This window comes from Phoenix dactylifera, chromosome 2 (assembly GCF_051530095.1).
Source record: "Phoenix dactylifera cultivar Ajwa chromosome 2, Ajwa_hap1_PhDact_Kaust_v1.1, whole genome shotgun sequence".
Classification (NCBI taxonomy): Eukaryota; Viridiplantae; Streptophyta; class Magnoliopsida; order Arecales; family Arecaceae; genus Phoenix; species Phoenix dactylifera.
This window is the reverse complement of record NC_143191.1, coordinates 11,449,171-11,463,958: the sequence shown is the minus strand read 5'-3', so window position 1 is coordinate 11,463,958 and position 14,788 is coordinate 11,449,171. Positions and strand designations below refer to the sequence as shown.

General features: G+C 38.2%; 1 protein-coding gene across 21 annotated transcripts in view; it reads right to left on the bottom strand.

The window, feature by feature from the left end:
* LOC103717709 (Tetratricopeptide repeat (TPR)-like superfamily protein) overlaps nt 1-14,788 on the bottom strand; it is a 31,708-nt gene that overhangs the window by 1,323 nt on the left and 15,597 nt on the right. For 6 of the 21 annotated variants that reach the window (XM_088715322.1, XM_008806192.5, XM_088715317.1 and 3 more), the window contains 9 exons: nt 14,222-14,732; nt 13,989-14,152; nt 13,426-13,521; nt 12,982-13,161; nt 11,458-11,685; nt 6,942-7,085; nt 6,539-6,727; nt 2,068-2,187; nt 859-1,978 (listed from right to left, as the gene is read on the bottom strand). In XM_088715322.1, the coding sequence (XP_088571448.1) occupies nt 1,577-1,978; nt 2,068-2,187; nt 6,539-6,727; nt 6,942-7,085; nt 11,458-11,685; nt 12,982-13,161; nt 13,426-13,521; nt 13,989-14,152; nt 14,222-14,732 (2,034 nt within the window). In that variant the 3' untranslated portion in view covers nt 859-1,576. Of the gene's footprint in view, nt 1-102; nt 507-858; nt 1,979-2,067; nt 2,188-2,261; nt 2,472-6,538; nt 6,728-6,941; nt 7,086-11,457; nt 11,686-12,981; nt 13,162-13,425; nt 13,522-13,988; nt 14,733-14,788 lie in introns of those variants that run through there. The other 15 variants (XM_088715315.1, XM_088715313.1, XM_088715312.1 and 12 more) reach the window with 5 other exon arrangements.

Below are 14,788 nucleotides of genomic sequence, written 5' to 3'. Positions count from 1 at the left end.
GGTTGGCTGTCATTTTGTTGCCAGACCGACTTGGCTGACTCAATTGAGTTAGGGCCGAGCTGAAGCTAGGTGAGTTGGGGGGTATTATACAAGGCCTCAAGCTCAAGTAAAAAGAGAGAAAATAAAATTATTTGCAAGTTATAAAGAGAGAGCATGCAGCTCCATTAAACAATGTCAAAATAAAATTAAAAGGCTTATGCTCAAGCTAAATGCTTATAGCCTCACTCGAGTGCTAGTGAGGAAGAAAGCAGAATTGTTGGAATGGACGTCGAGAAATATAACTTGGCTAACAATTTCTTAAATATACCAAACTGCAAAAAGAAGGGTGCACCTTCCCACATACCTCTTCTGAAGATGGAAAGACCGCGGCCTTTAGAAGGAGATGAAATGTTTCGCAAACCACTTTGTCATTGTCATAGATTCGTTCCAGTAGCTTCTCTATAATGGCTAGTTTCTGGAGTTTAAGCTCCGATGGATGTTTTCGGACAAGATTTCTCAGTAACCATCTTGATCATGTAGCAAAGCAAGTAGACAAACAAGGAAAATTTATCAGCACAAAAAATGGGAATAAAAACTTGTACTAGAGATCTTCCTTTTCGTTCAGATAAAATATATTAAAATTTGTACTAAAGAATAATATTAACAAAACTAAAGACTTGAAGGTGCCAACTACCCAACCCTTAGCCGGCTTTCCTGCTTTCCCAATTCTTATAAAAAAATAAAAAAATAAAATCTTGCAACAAAGACTTAAGATGGCACAAATGCTGCAACTCCTGAAACATAGACCTAGCCGGCTCCAAAATAGACTCTCAAACTAAGAACAGCCTTGGAAATTAAACAGTACCAAACACAAAAAAAGAAAAGAGGCAAGAGGAATATTATAAAAAAAAAAATCATTGACAAGAGTACCCGATCCACACACATTCATGTGTAACAAAATTTCTTTTGTAGTTTGGAACCATAAATAGCATATTAATTGAATATGCTATGCTCAATGCAGCAAACAAAGTTACACCAAGAACACAAACTCGCTTGCTCACTGTTCCAACTTCTATGATGCATAAGAGGCTGGAAAACTGATACCTGACAAACTGGCAGCTGCCGTATTATTCTTGTGTTACTGCACATGTATATCAGCAACCCCACTGTCACTGAGCATTTGTAGGTTAAATGTGGTTTAGCTGAATTATGGATAACCAGTCCTCGTGAGGGTGCCTGTCAAACCATGTCATAAAAATTCCATGTAGAAAGAAGCTTTCATCTCCATAGCCGCCCAGATCTCATCAACCATCACGTTACAAAACAGACCAAAATCAATTGATTCGCTGAGGAAGCATCTCATCACTTCCATGTCAGAACAATCAGCAATTGACACCTGATTATTCAAATGTTAGCGGTGCCAGTTTGGTTATATGGAAGATTGAAACCACCACAGCTATCTGCTCAAGAGAAGACATCCATGAAGGACAAGAAAGTTGGAGGGATTGATATTTTTCTCAGTTCATGAAATTGCCATCTTCAATTGAAGTTAAAGGCCAATCCATTTGAAAGAACTACTATTGCAATCTTTAGAGATTCAAGTAGTCCCTTTACTGGCACCATAAGAAGAAGAAAGCCTTTTGGCCCACAGGCTTTCCTCAGGAGACCATGATATTGAGCAGCCAGTGATTGCACACCATCTCAAGTTTAATAGAGCTGTTGCAATAAACTCTTGAGATTCTTTGAAAATTTGAATAATCTGTAACTCAGCATTTGGGTCTTCATTGTGGACAAGATCTTCATAGGCAATCCTCTTTTCATGAAGAATGTTCTCTTCTGAGATCATTCGCATGCTTAGAACCTGCAATGCCTCCATTGCAGTGTTATGAAATCCACACTCTACATATGCAGAGAATGTGTACCAAAGGGTCGAAGGATCAGGCTGGATTTTCTCTCTGAGTATACCCTCAATTACAGGCTCAACTATATCAATCCGTTCCTGACAGAATCGTGTCATAAATAAATTAATCAGTTAATTCTCAAGAATCATTAACATTGAATATTCCTTACAACAAGCAAGAATACTACCTTGAAAAATGCTTCTCGAAGAATTATATTGAATAGTTGGATGTCTGGATGAATTCCTTCAGAGCGACATTGATCCAAAAGATGTAACGCACCCTCAAAATTTTCATTTGCGAGAAGTACCTGAGAGTTGCCAGGAAGAAACTTTAGAAAAGGGAGTGGATGGCTCCGTACTTCTATAAACTGATGTCTGAGCCATGTCAGCAATCATTGGTCATCCATGAGCGCAAGCTGGTTGCTCCTCAAGTAGTCATATAAGAGTGTTTTGAGGAAACGGGAAGAAAAAACAAACTACGCTAGTCCAGAAAAACCTATTTAGCAAGAAAACTTCAGACCATGCAGTCATCTCCTAGACACCAAGATGGAGATCCAATATGTTGAAAACCATCTTGGTAAATAATGCAAGCCTAAAAGACAAGCAACAAAATTAAAGGCCAAAAAGAGAGAGGAAATGTTAATGAATTGAAGAAAACTAGGGCACAAATAGAATCTTGTTAATATATGCATTAAAGATAAAACTAATCAAGTTATATCTTCAAATGAAGACATTATTTGTCAAATTGATATCTGTTTTTAACAAAGTCAATTTTAGGGCTACAAAAGTTTGTGAAATCATACAAGTCCTACATCCAGCCATACAAACATAATGGGCTTTGGACATTACCTTCCCTTTACAAACAAAGATTCTGAAAAATTTTAAAAATTGTATTTTTCAGTATCAGTTTATGTTGTAGGCTTGCAATGCATCTGGACAGCCACAAGTCATCATTTTCCACATAAAAATGTCAGTACTGATGCAAAACAACTCAATAAGAAGATTACTCTGTTTCGCCATAGCCAAAGTTGCACGAGCTCCTCTCCTATCATCCTAGATTATTTTTTTTTTACAATATAAAAGCAAACAAACCGTGTTGATTCAACTAGTTTTGCAACAGATAGTACTGTTATTGTGGATCAACTTGTGTGTAAAACCATGAATAACATTTTTGGTCAAGTTTTAAAGTCAAAGTTCCAAGCTAATTTCATGGAAAGCAGTTTTCCAATTTATCTTAAAAAATGATCGAGATGCTTATGGAAGTACTGAAGTTCCGTGAAAACTCAGAGACCATACTGGACTTCAGAAAATAATACATAACTTCACAGAAATAATTGGCTGGGATATGGAATTCCTAAAAATATGCAATTACTACATGAAATGGGAAGTACACGAATTTTGTCATCTTTCTTTCCATACAAGCTCATTTGATGCCTTTTGCTTTGAAGCAGAGCGCATCTACCAAAAGGGATTGGAAATTACAGTTTTTAAATTTAAAAAAGAAGTAAAAACCTCTTAAGCAGCCAAAATTTGAGAAGATAACTAACAATGACTCAAAGTATGCTAATATTTGCCATCTTAACCTGCCAAATCTATAAACTAGTATTGATATTGAACGATGTACTTAGAGGAATAAACATGAGACATGGAATGAGATCTATGAAATCCAATTCCAAACTTGATAAAAGAAATAAAATAAAACCCAAAAAATACATGAACTCCAGACTTACGCCCCCAACAAACTTTTGACTAGGTTTAGGCTTGGGTTCAATGTGAAATCACATTTAAATATTAAACTGCAATGAAACTTTGTTATGGATTTATGTACTGTCTTTAACATCAAGCAACCAAATGAATTAAGATGAAGAAAAGTAAAACATGAAATCATACTTTGATGGCTTATAGTAATGAGGGTGAAGGCCAGAGATATTTGTACAGATACCACAATTATATTATTTTAATTAAGCAGAAAATCTACCCTCTGCCATTAAGTAATATGAGGGCTGATATAAGATTATAAGCCTAACATGTACTAGATTGTAGCATATGCATTGTTACATGGTCCAAATTCAGCAAGGCAGCCACTGTTCTGTACTTTCTTCAGTTTATAGGCCCTAGACTATGTGGACTTTGTTATAAAACCCAAATCACATTTGATGCTTATGCTTCTTAGTACCTGGCCATCTAATAAGCACAGCCATGTCCTTTTACCTGCGAGTTCCTCAACTAGACCTCCATTTTCTCCTCATTTTACAAATCAAAAAGTTAGGTCCATACACTTGGTTAAGAATAAGGCATATACAGAAGTTACTACCTGTGAGATCCGACCTAGATGGGCCATATTGGACTGAAGTTGGCAGGCCCAGCCGACTTCAGCCTTTGACCCACAGCACGTTCGAAATAGAGGATCGTGATCGTGATCCTCTGCTTCTTCTCTCTTCTCTCTTCGGTTGAGCAAATAAGACACGATGACAATGGCTACTGTGATTTCCGCATGTGCCAGCCGTTGGGACGTGCTCATCGGCCATTGGGATCGCAGCAGATGGAACGGCCTCGAGCCTATCCCCATCCCAAAATCTCTATAAATTCCCCTCATCTTCTTCGAGTGATCCACCGATGAGCTTCTCTTCCTTTCTTCCTTACCTTCAACAACCATCGTGTCGCCGAATCCGAGCTTTACCACTCTAAAATCCTCTCCATTTTTCTTTAGTTCCCACGTCGGCTCTGATTTTTCTTCTCTCTGTCCCAAGCATCGTCGCTGCTTGACCGCCAGATCGAGCTGCCCTCGGCCGAGATCCCCTATCTCTGCTGCACACTGGTGAGTTTTCCCTCCCTTCTCTATTCTTCTTTGAGCTATCCCTTTGTTTCGGCAACCGACAACAACCTCGGCTTCTCCCTTCTCACCGGCCACCGCAGCTGCCGTCGACTCCCTGCCACCAAGGCCTCGCCGCCACCGAACCTTCCTCCCTCTTCCCTCTCCTCCTTCCTCTCTCCCTTCCCATTTTCTTCTTCTCATTTATTATTTCCTTCCCATTTTATTCTTAGGTATTAATTCAAAAGAAAAGGGATTACTTGCCTCACTGCTATTTCCTCCTTGGCCCGTAGATTAGATGCGAAAATGGCCCGTGCCATCGACAGACCAAACCTAGACCCCTAAATGAACCCAGATTGAGACTCCCTCTTCCTCCTTTTTCTCTCTCTAAGCCTCTTTCTCCTAAACCAGACTCAGGGATCATAGTTCAAAGCTCTGACTACCTTTTTGCTCAGATCCAAGTTGACTTGAGTGGAGGCCATGCACCGCCTCGATACCCGGGCAGCATACTAGACCGTACCCTTAGCCTTATCAAGTATCCCCTAGAATTCGGTTATCCTTGACTTTTTGAGCCACTTAAATCATTACTCATCTTGACCAGTTTAGACTGACCCGGGCAGTCGGGTACTGCCACCTGACCGATCTAATTTGGGCATGAGATCGTATCTTCGATAGTATTTTAATTTTTAACTTCGCTTAGCTTCTAAAATGATAATGAAATTAATTGTATTTTAAGGATAAAACAGATGAACCTGACCCGCCTACCTAAAGTAGGATTTGAAGCAAGAAGAGGTGAGTAACCTAATGCTTCAAAGTATGTTTTTCCAAATTTTGGTAAAATGATAATTAGTTTATTAAATATGATTGTTATATCTATTTTATACTTTGTCAAATGGGTCAGGCATGTTATTATAGTAAATCTTTTTGTTTTAAATATGTTATGTTATGTTATGAAATTTAGAAAATATATCTGGATAAATTATGAAATTTGTTTCATTAATATGTATTCTCCGCACGGCTATGATATGGCCCCGCCAATGGAGATTATTCACTGGCCCTGTCGACTTATAATCTGAGAAACTAGTTTCGACCCTGAACCATCGATGATTAGAATAATATTTGTATACCGAACCACCGATGATTAGAATAGTGGTATTAGGCACTTTGTGCATTCTGACCCATGCCACTAGGATACGTGGCCATAACCTGATGTTGGTTTTCTAGTATCAGTTTATAAAAATAATAGTAAACTTCAAAAGAGATATATATTATTCAAAAATTGATTTATTTCGGATCAATATCTTGCTTTTTAACTAATTATTTATTTGTCATGCTTAGACTCCACTTTGGAGTATTATGTTACTTGCTGGGCTAGTGTAGCTCATTATTTCTTCTTTTCCTATTTTTCATATCCAGATTCATGATTGCTCAGGACTTGGGGAAGTGCTCTAAATCTTCTGAAGATATTCTCAGTGATTAGAGTTCTAATTAGACTATTGAGACTAGCTAGAACATTTTATTTGATTTGAATAAATGGTTAGCATATGTTGGCTTATGTCACTTTGGAACAATTGATTGTAGGAATTATTTGTATAAGATCTTGATTAAATTAATTTTTAAGAATCATGATTGCTTTGATCTAATATGTAGCCTTGCATGCTTGTATGGTCTGCCAAGCAGGTATACGGTGTTCGTTACACTCTGGGTTCGGGGCGTGACACGACCATAATTCAACATAATGTTTTCATTTGATCAATAAAAAACCAACTTCTAATATATCCTACAGGTTATTGTTAATGCATTAATTTTGAGAGATGTGTTTAAATCAAAGAATTGTAATATAATACCTTTATGAGCGCAGTGTATGTCAATAACTGTGGACAGAAACCATCGCGCAACATCAAGGATACCAATGCACATGCAGACTTGAAACATGTCAGAATGCTGCAACATTCTATCATAATATTGTATGTAGCAACATTGGCCGGGAGACCACATGATCTCATGTTTTTAAAGACTTCAATTGCCTTGTGACTCTGCATTCCATTGAAAAGATCTTCATCAGGTTCAGCATGTGATCCAATATGAACTATATAAACAAGGACAAGGATATTTCTAAATATATCACATTAAATCAGCACCATGCTGATCTCCACTCCACCCCAGCTCACCTCCCCTGCCCAACAACAGACCCAACAACAGAAAAAAAAAGAGAAGAAAATAAGAGAGAAACAAATAATCACCACATACTTCCTTGGCCTTAACAAGTGCGTCCAGCACAATATTGTACATATCAGATTTCTGATAAGGATCCGTCTGCCAAAACATGTTTTCAGCCACATTTAAGTAACCAAACATCTCTTGTATCATGCCCTCGGCTCCAAGAGCTCTTATCTGAAATAGAGGGAGATAAAGAAGGATTGGGCTAAGCATAAAAAAAAAAAAACACATTTTTCTATAAAAAAGAAACCTTAACTATAGAAATTGAGCTTATGCTCAAAATCAGAGATCCCCAAAAGTGGGAATCATATAGAGTATGGAGTAACAAGTCAAGGAAAATAAGTACAGAAAATAAATAGCCGTGTTAACATTTAACATTGCTGAGACAAGTTGCATTAGATATGCTTCTTAGTTCTACCAAGTGCTGGGCAACCCTAAAGAACTTCTATCAGTTTTAAATTTACTTCAAGATATCATAAACTAAGAATTAAATAAAACCACTAAATACTTTTTTGCAAATGCACATAATGATTCAAAAAAGAAAACAATCAAAAATCTCGATAGTGAAAAGACCAAACCATAATGATGTTTATCTCTGTGGGTTAAATAGATGCAATTGATGCTTGATCACAAAATTTGTTTATTTAGTTGCAAGTAACAACAATAACCAGTTCCGTTGTTGCCTAGATAAGGGTTTGATGGAACACTAAATGAAATTACGTGCACTTGATGCAATCAACCAGACAAAACATGAGAAGCAAACCATGTTTATTTTTATTTATAGAAAAACTGAGGATAACATGAAATTCACACTTAACTGTAACATAAGAGCATAATACAAAGATTAATATTCGCTACGACTCCATTGAATGATCAAAGCACACTTTGCAGATGACCATGGGAAAGTAGAACCAGGAGAAATTATTTGCTCATTCGCAGAAGCATGATATACTCCACAGATTGTGTGCTGATTTTTGGATGTTGGCTGCACTCGATAAATAATTTAAATCCTCCTTACTTTTAGAGGATTGTTATGAATAATCGGGCGCCCTGTTCACCAATCAGAGGTTTCCAATATTCCTTATTTATGTATTGAGTGGTTGTTAGGTGGACAGTTCTGACAAGGTGATACAATTGTTTGAACTGAATAATTGTTCAGATAGAGAAATCCACTCAATATTGAACTATTATATTTCAAGATGGATGGATATTGACCATTTTGTCAATTCTCAATTTGTATGGCCAGTCCTTCATTTATAAACCCGGTTGATTATTGGGGCAGCAATTTCTGACCCGGCTCACCAACCTACCCAAAATAAATGGGTCTGGGCAAGGATTCTTATAAACATATCAGCTTTGGGTTACTCAAGACCAGGGTCTGCAAAACTATCCGAAACCAGGTGGTCTGAGGCATACTAAATCAGACCAACCAGGAACCGAGACTGCTAGGTCACCAATTCGATCCTAGGTCAACACCAACATGAATCAAGCTAAACCGCATGTTCCTACCGATTTCAAGCAATTTCAGGCTATTCCAAAACCAAACCATGTACGGGCCTTTATAACCCACCTCTCCCCTCTCCTAATCTTCCTCGTGTCTTGCTATCCTCTCCTCTCGTGATTGCCATCACTAGGGTTAGGGTTCCATCACTGTCGTCGCAGCCCCCCGCCTCCGATGACAATGATGATGACGACCACAAACCACAGTGGCGACAATGGCGATGACGATGATGAACACAGCCATTGCAGACGATGACAGCCATAGTCAAAGATATGCCTATCCCTCCCTCCCTTCTCCCTTGATTTCGGTATGTCTTGGGTCAATACAATATATATTGATACTGTATTGAAGTGATTGTTGACTAGTACGACTTCTGACACTGATTCGATGAACTTTGCTCAAGGCAAACCATATTTTAAATTGGTCGAGCTTTAGGGATGGCAACAAATCAGGTATGGATCGAGTAGGCCATTATTCATACCCGCCTAGTACTTGCCTCGGAACAGGGCAAGGCAGGTAGAGTCTTAGGATGGAGCAAGGCAGGTAGAATTAGACAGGGCAGGTTGGATGGATCAGTCGCATAAAGCCGCAAAAATCATTTTTTTTGGCATCCAAATCATTTTTTTGCCTCGAGAAGGAAATTTGTGAAGAGTTGTATATATCCAGGTCAAGTTTAGAACCGTTAGAACCGTCCCAAGCCGGATGGTTCGAGATTTACCAAACCGTATCAGCGGTGGATTAGGACGGTTCTAGCCTCCGGATCGAGAAATGGGCAGACGAGAGGAAAAAAGAGAGAGTGGACGAGAGATAGAGGAAGGGAGCGACAGAGAGAGTGGCCGGTGGAGGCCGGAACAGGGGCGAGGGAGGGGGAGAGAGGGCTTTCCAAACCCTCGCTCCGCCGTGCATCGGAACAGGGACAGAGCCCCTATTTCGAAATGAAACAGGGCCTCCTATATCTTTTTGAATTTTTTAAGTGAAGTCAGCAACCACTACAAACTTCACTTAAAAATTTCAAAAAAAAATAAATAATAAGTGAAGTCGACGGTGGCTTTCAAGTTCCCTTAAAAAATTCAAAAATATATATAAAAAGAGGCAAAAGTCATTGCTCTAGCGCACGGATGATGAGCCCTCTCCCCCCTCCCTCAACCTTATTCCAACCACCACCCTCTCCCTCCCTCCCTCTCTCCCCCCTCTCCCCCTCTCTTTCAGTTCTACCTCTTGGTTCACACCAAGACGGCATGGCATGGGGGCGTACTGTACCATCCTGCTAGCCAATCGGTGTAGATGCTGGTGCTGGTACTGGTACTGCCTTCCTTGTAATTTACCATTATCTGCACTCTCCCGAGATCCGCTGTAGGTCAGATAAAACTCGCCCCACTAGGGTCAAGTTGGGTCAAGTACCTGATAGGCAAAGTAAATTGCCACCCCTATCGAGCTTGTGTCTAGCCTCCACGATCGCTAATGATTCAAAAAACCTCTAAAACCAGGGCTATGCCCCTAAGATAGTGGTAATATTGCATTAGGTGATGGCCTAGTTACTCTTTGACTTAAGTAATTAGAACTGTAGTGCAGCTAATTGTTCAGAAGAATAAAAATACAATCAAGACAATATGCTTAGAATTGATCACTTCTCATCCACTTTAGTTTCTTCTCCCAGATCACTTAATTCTGATGCCCAACCCTGGATCACCTCTTCTTAGTCCTATTTTCTAATTGTTTTTTAAGAGTATACAAATGACAAGTGAAGTTTTAACCAGGTTGGCGGGTTGGATGTGTCCATATAAAATAACAGTGTCGGGCATGGATTTACTCTTCTTAACCCTATTATTGATGGGTTAGACAGAAATGGTTTAAGGGTTTTTTGACCAACCTAGACCCAACCTGACCAGCTTGACCCATTGCCATCCTACTCAAATAGTACCATTAACCTGCTGACACTAAATCCACCAGTGAAAAGCCTCTAAACATTAGAGTTTTGGTATATCGGCATTTAAATTTGGTAATCATAATCAACGATGTAGATCCTCAATTTACATGGTCCATCATGCAATTTGCATTAGTTCAAATCATCTCTAGAGGATTCTCTCATGTGCATTTGTAGGTGGAATATGTACTGTTTTGGTAGGCTGAGAACGAGTGTGCTCCATACAAAACCTTATAATGTGGATAAAATACATTCAACTTTAACAAGTGTAATTATCACAAATAGTTTCCAGGCCTGCCGGTCACTTCCAAAGACCACTAAAATCGTTATTATTTTATGGTGCGTATCATGCATGTCGCCAAAAAAAGAAGGCCAGTAATTGGTGGATGGTTGTGGTAACATCAACTCATGACAGCTCCGTAATTAGGCAATGTAACATCATATTCTTCCGATAAAAATTTGTTATGAAAAACTCCTGGATATGTTTAATAAGCTTCTCGTGTTTCTATCTCTATTATGAATAGAGATCCAAGAGGGGTGTGTTTGCTTATGAATGGACAATATCTACAAAGGCTACATAAGTACACATACAATATGTTCTTCATGTTAGGTCAATCACAAACCCATTTTGGTTATTATTAGTAAGTTGCATGTGCATTGCATGTGTGCCCCATTGCATGTGTGCCCCACTAAGACGAAAGGTGAGAAGCAAAGCAAGTTAAGGTTAGCAAACAAAACTCATTTTAGAGGAATAGGTAACAAAAAAGGGGGAAAATGAGTATTATTTGAGACATTCCACTTCCTCTTTCATGGAAGGCATTAGATGGCATATATTAGATTGTCTACATCAGATGAAATCAAGCCAAAAATATAGGAACAAAGAAAGCACCAATATGGTGATAAACTGACACCACTAGTCTAAAGTTTTCCCTCAGCATTACATGCATGATAAGGGGCAGGATCCACAAAATTGCCCAGTGCTGGACTATTCTGAAAAATGGAAACTTCACAAAGACAGTTATATGAAGATATATGTCCACATAATAGATCTTAATGTTTCTCTAGATTTTTAATAAAACAAGAAAAAAATTGTCAAAAGAAGAAGAAAATGCAAGAATTACCAGATTCTGCATAGATCGATAGCTGTGTCGCATACCATTCATCATCATATCCATCTCTATAGTCTTTATCCTTTTGACAACATCAGCATGTGAAAGCATATTTCCCTTCTCATAAGGAACATTGACCGTGCCAAACAAGGAAAACATAAGTTCATAGGTCCGGATATTTGAGTTTATATTTAGACGCTTCATTTTAGCCAAAACACGAACAGCTCGTTCAGGTTCATCCTGCATGAAAATTTAAAATCATTTCCAACAATCTATTAACTATCTTACATATCTATAAAATCTGAGCAAGGATAATATAAGGCAAAAGTTGGAGAAAACTTATCAAGAGATACTAAAAGATCTGATGGTACAGGCATGGTTACCAAATCTCGGTGGGACATCCTCGAGGATGCTGGAATGGGGTCTCATCCCAAGAGTCAGGATGAGAGAGTCCTGCCCTTGTCCTAGCACCCTGAACATAGCATCATAGGACATCCCCCATCCTACGTGTTGGGACAAGGAAGGATGTCGGCACATCCTGTTTCATTAAAAAACAAGACATCCCCATCCCACAAAATTTACCATGGGTACATTAACTATTTGTGAAGGACACATAAACTGGGTCCTAGGTACATCTTTTTTGTGTCTGTCATAATAATATATATCTAATCAAAATTCCAAGCCTCACCTCCCTATCATGAGGGAAATAGTCCACATGAGTGGGTTGCCAACTATGCTGCAGATCAAGGAGTTTTCCCTTTCTGGTCCTCTAACCTTCTGTTGGAGTCTCAAGATCTCATTGTAATTGTCTCTATTGGATGTACTTACTCTTGCTTAGTCTAACAATCACGGTTTAGCAAAAAAATAATATATACTATCATTTCAGAGTTATCTTTCTTTCTTGGTTACATTGCTCATGTTTCTAGAAGGGAATTTGTCAAGCTTCTCATGCATCATATGCATGTGATTAGCAAGACATGGACCAGGATGTGTCAGAATTCATGGTTGTGACATTAATCATTCTCATATAATATCTCCAAGCATAAACCAGGTGATCAATGTTTAGAATACTTATTTACTCTATAGCTACATTTGAAGGTTATGAATCAGAAGTTGGCAAGAAATTAGATAAAATGAAACAGAAGCTGCACCAATACATATGAGGGGGCAAACTGCACTGTGCGCATTTTGAAGGCACAGATCTAAAGCTGACTGATGCACCATGCGATAATTTGTGAAAGTAAAGGAACTGAGAATTTCTTAATGACTTTCAGTTATGCTAAAAATTGGAATTTGCCGCCATAATAACAGCTGTACATATAAGTAGCAAAATATTTGTTTTTATTTTTATAAAGTTGGAGAGTATATCAAAATCAAAGCCCAAAAATATTGGATCCAAAGCTAGACCTAGGATATTTTAAGGAGGAAATACAATGACCAAGTAGCTAACAGAAGAGAGGAAGAAAATTAAAAGCAAAGGTAGAAAAGTTGATGAAACCAATTCATGGAGTCATTTGTAGGAAGAATATGAGTTACCATGACATCACAGGCAGCTAGTAGGGCATTAAAAGGACGTATGTACTTTGGTAGATCTCCAGAAATTCTTTCCAACAAAGCCTCAGCCATATCCAGCTCCAAATTTTTGCTATGACCAACACAAAGAGCTGCAAGAGTATCATCGTAAGGCTCAATATTCTTTTTCTCCATTGATTTAATCTGCAAAATTTACGAATAAATAGTATGAAAGTGCTGCATATTATGAATATAGAGAAAATACATATAATGAATTATTAAACAAGCATGCTGATCATTTTTGTGCTGCATCCAAAATGTTGGGGTACCATCCTAGTTCCACCCTCCCAGTTTTACAAGATATCGTAATCTATAATCTAGTGAAATCAAAAATATCAAAACTTGTTTTTGATGATCTCATTTTTATTCTTATATAAAAATTTCGCAACCATATTTGAAGAGCAGTACCACTTTCATGCCATAAGCAACTCCTTTTCCATTGATAACAGCTTTAACAAATCCATCATAGGTATGCTTTGATGGTTCCACTCCGAGGTTGTGCATCTGGGCAGAAGGGAAAAACATGAACATAGTTAGATGTATGGGTTTTTTTTAAAAAAGAGCTTATGATTCTTCAATTAAATTTATTTATATACAGATAATGCTCGTATAATCCAAGAACAGACTATAAAATTCGACATTTTAATAGTTCAATTACAATCTCCAGGATAGGAAAAATTTAATGGAAATTAAAGATGATGTACAATCTGGCTCAGCTGGAAACCTACAAAACATTTTTGTGATAGAGTTTCTTCTTTTCAGCACTAAATAGCTACAGCGAGATTGGACAAATAAAAAGAATAAAAAAAATACCAACGATCATCTAGGACTCTTGAAATTATACAAGAAACAAATACAAAGAGAGACGAGAAAGTGCAAAATACTGCAAAAGGAATTCCAATATGGTTCATGTATGTGTCAGAAAAATACAATGCACATGTCTTAGAAAAATGTGCTTATTACAATGGTACCTGCAGGAACAACTGCTCAGCCAGCTGGAAGTTATTTGACCAGACACAGGCATGGAGCATATCATTGAAAGACCATCTCAAAAAATTCATAGCGAGAGGAGATGCCATTTCAGACACTCGTTTCATCTTTTCATTACTGAATTTGGTCCTCTCATCTGGCTTAACTGCAAAATTCCAAATGTCAGTTCCAATACCATCAGCAATGGCAGGAAACATCTGTGAATTGCACCTACCTCGCTCTAGACTGTTGATGAACCCGCTTCCAAGGGTTTCAGTGAACAAAAAATTTGATGCATCAGACAGATCAGGCTGATTTTCAGCAGTCCTCTCTGATTTGAGATTCCCAGTGATGTTGTATGGTAACCGGTATCCACCACTGGATATATCCATACAAACTTCTTTTAAACCCTTATCAGCTTTAGTGGAGCTTCCCTCATATAATGTATTCAATGCGCTTTCAGTGTCCAACCAATATCTCACTCCTGATGAATGATTAGTCAAGGGTATAGGAATATCTAATCTTGATGACCGGTATCGCCCTGTGGCAGATATTGTAACAGAGGCATTTTCTTGCCTAACAAGAGCCATCATGAGTTGCAAAACATTGTATGCAGATTCAAGGTCACCTAATTTAGTGAAGGAGCGAACAAATTTTCGTAAAGTAATAATGCTTGGGCTATAGTACCTACTGCAATCCTTCCAGATCTCATGAACTGCAGATAGATTTTCCTGCATAACTGCTAGCTGGAAAACATTTAAGAATCAACAAGCAAATAAATAAAGTACCTAAAGATGAATAT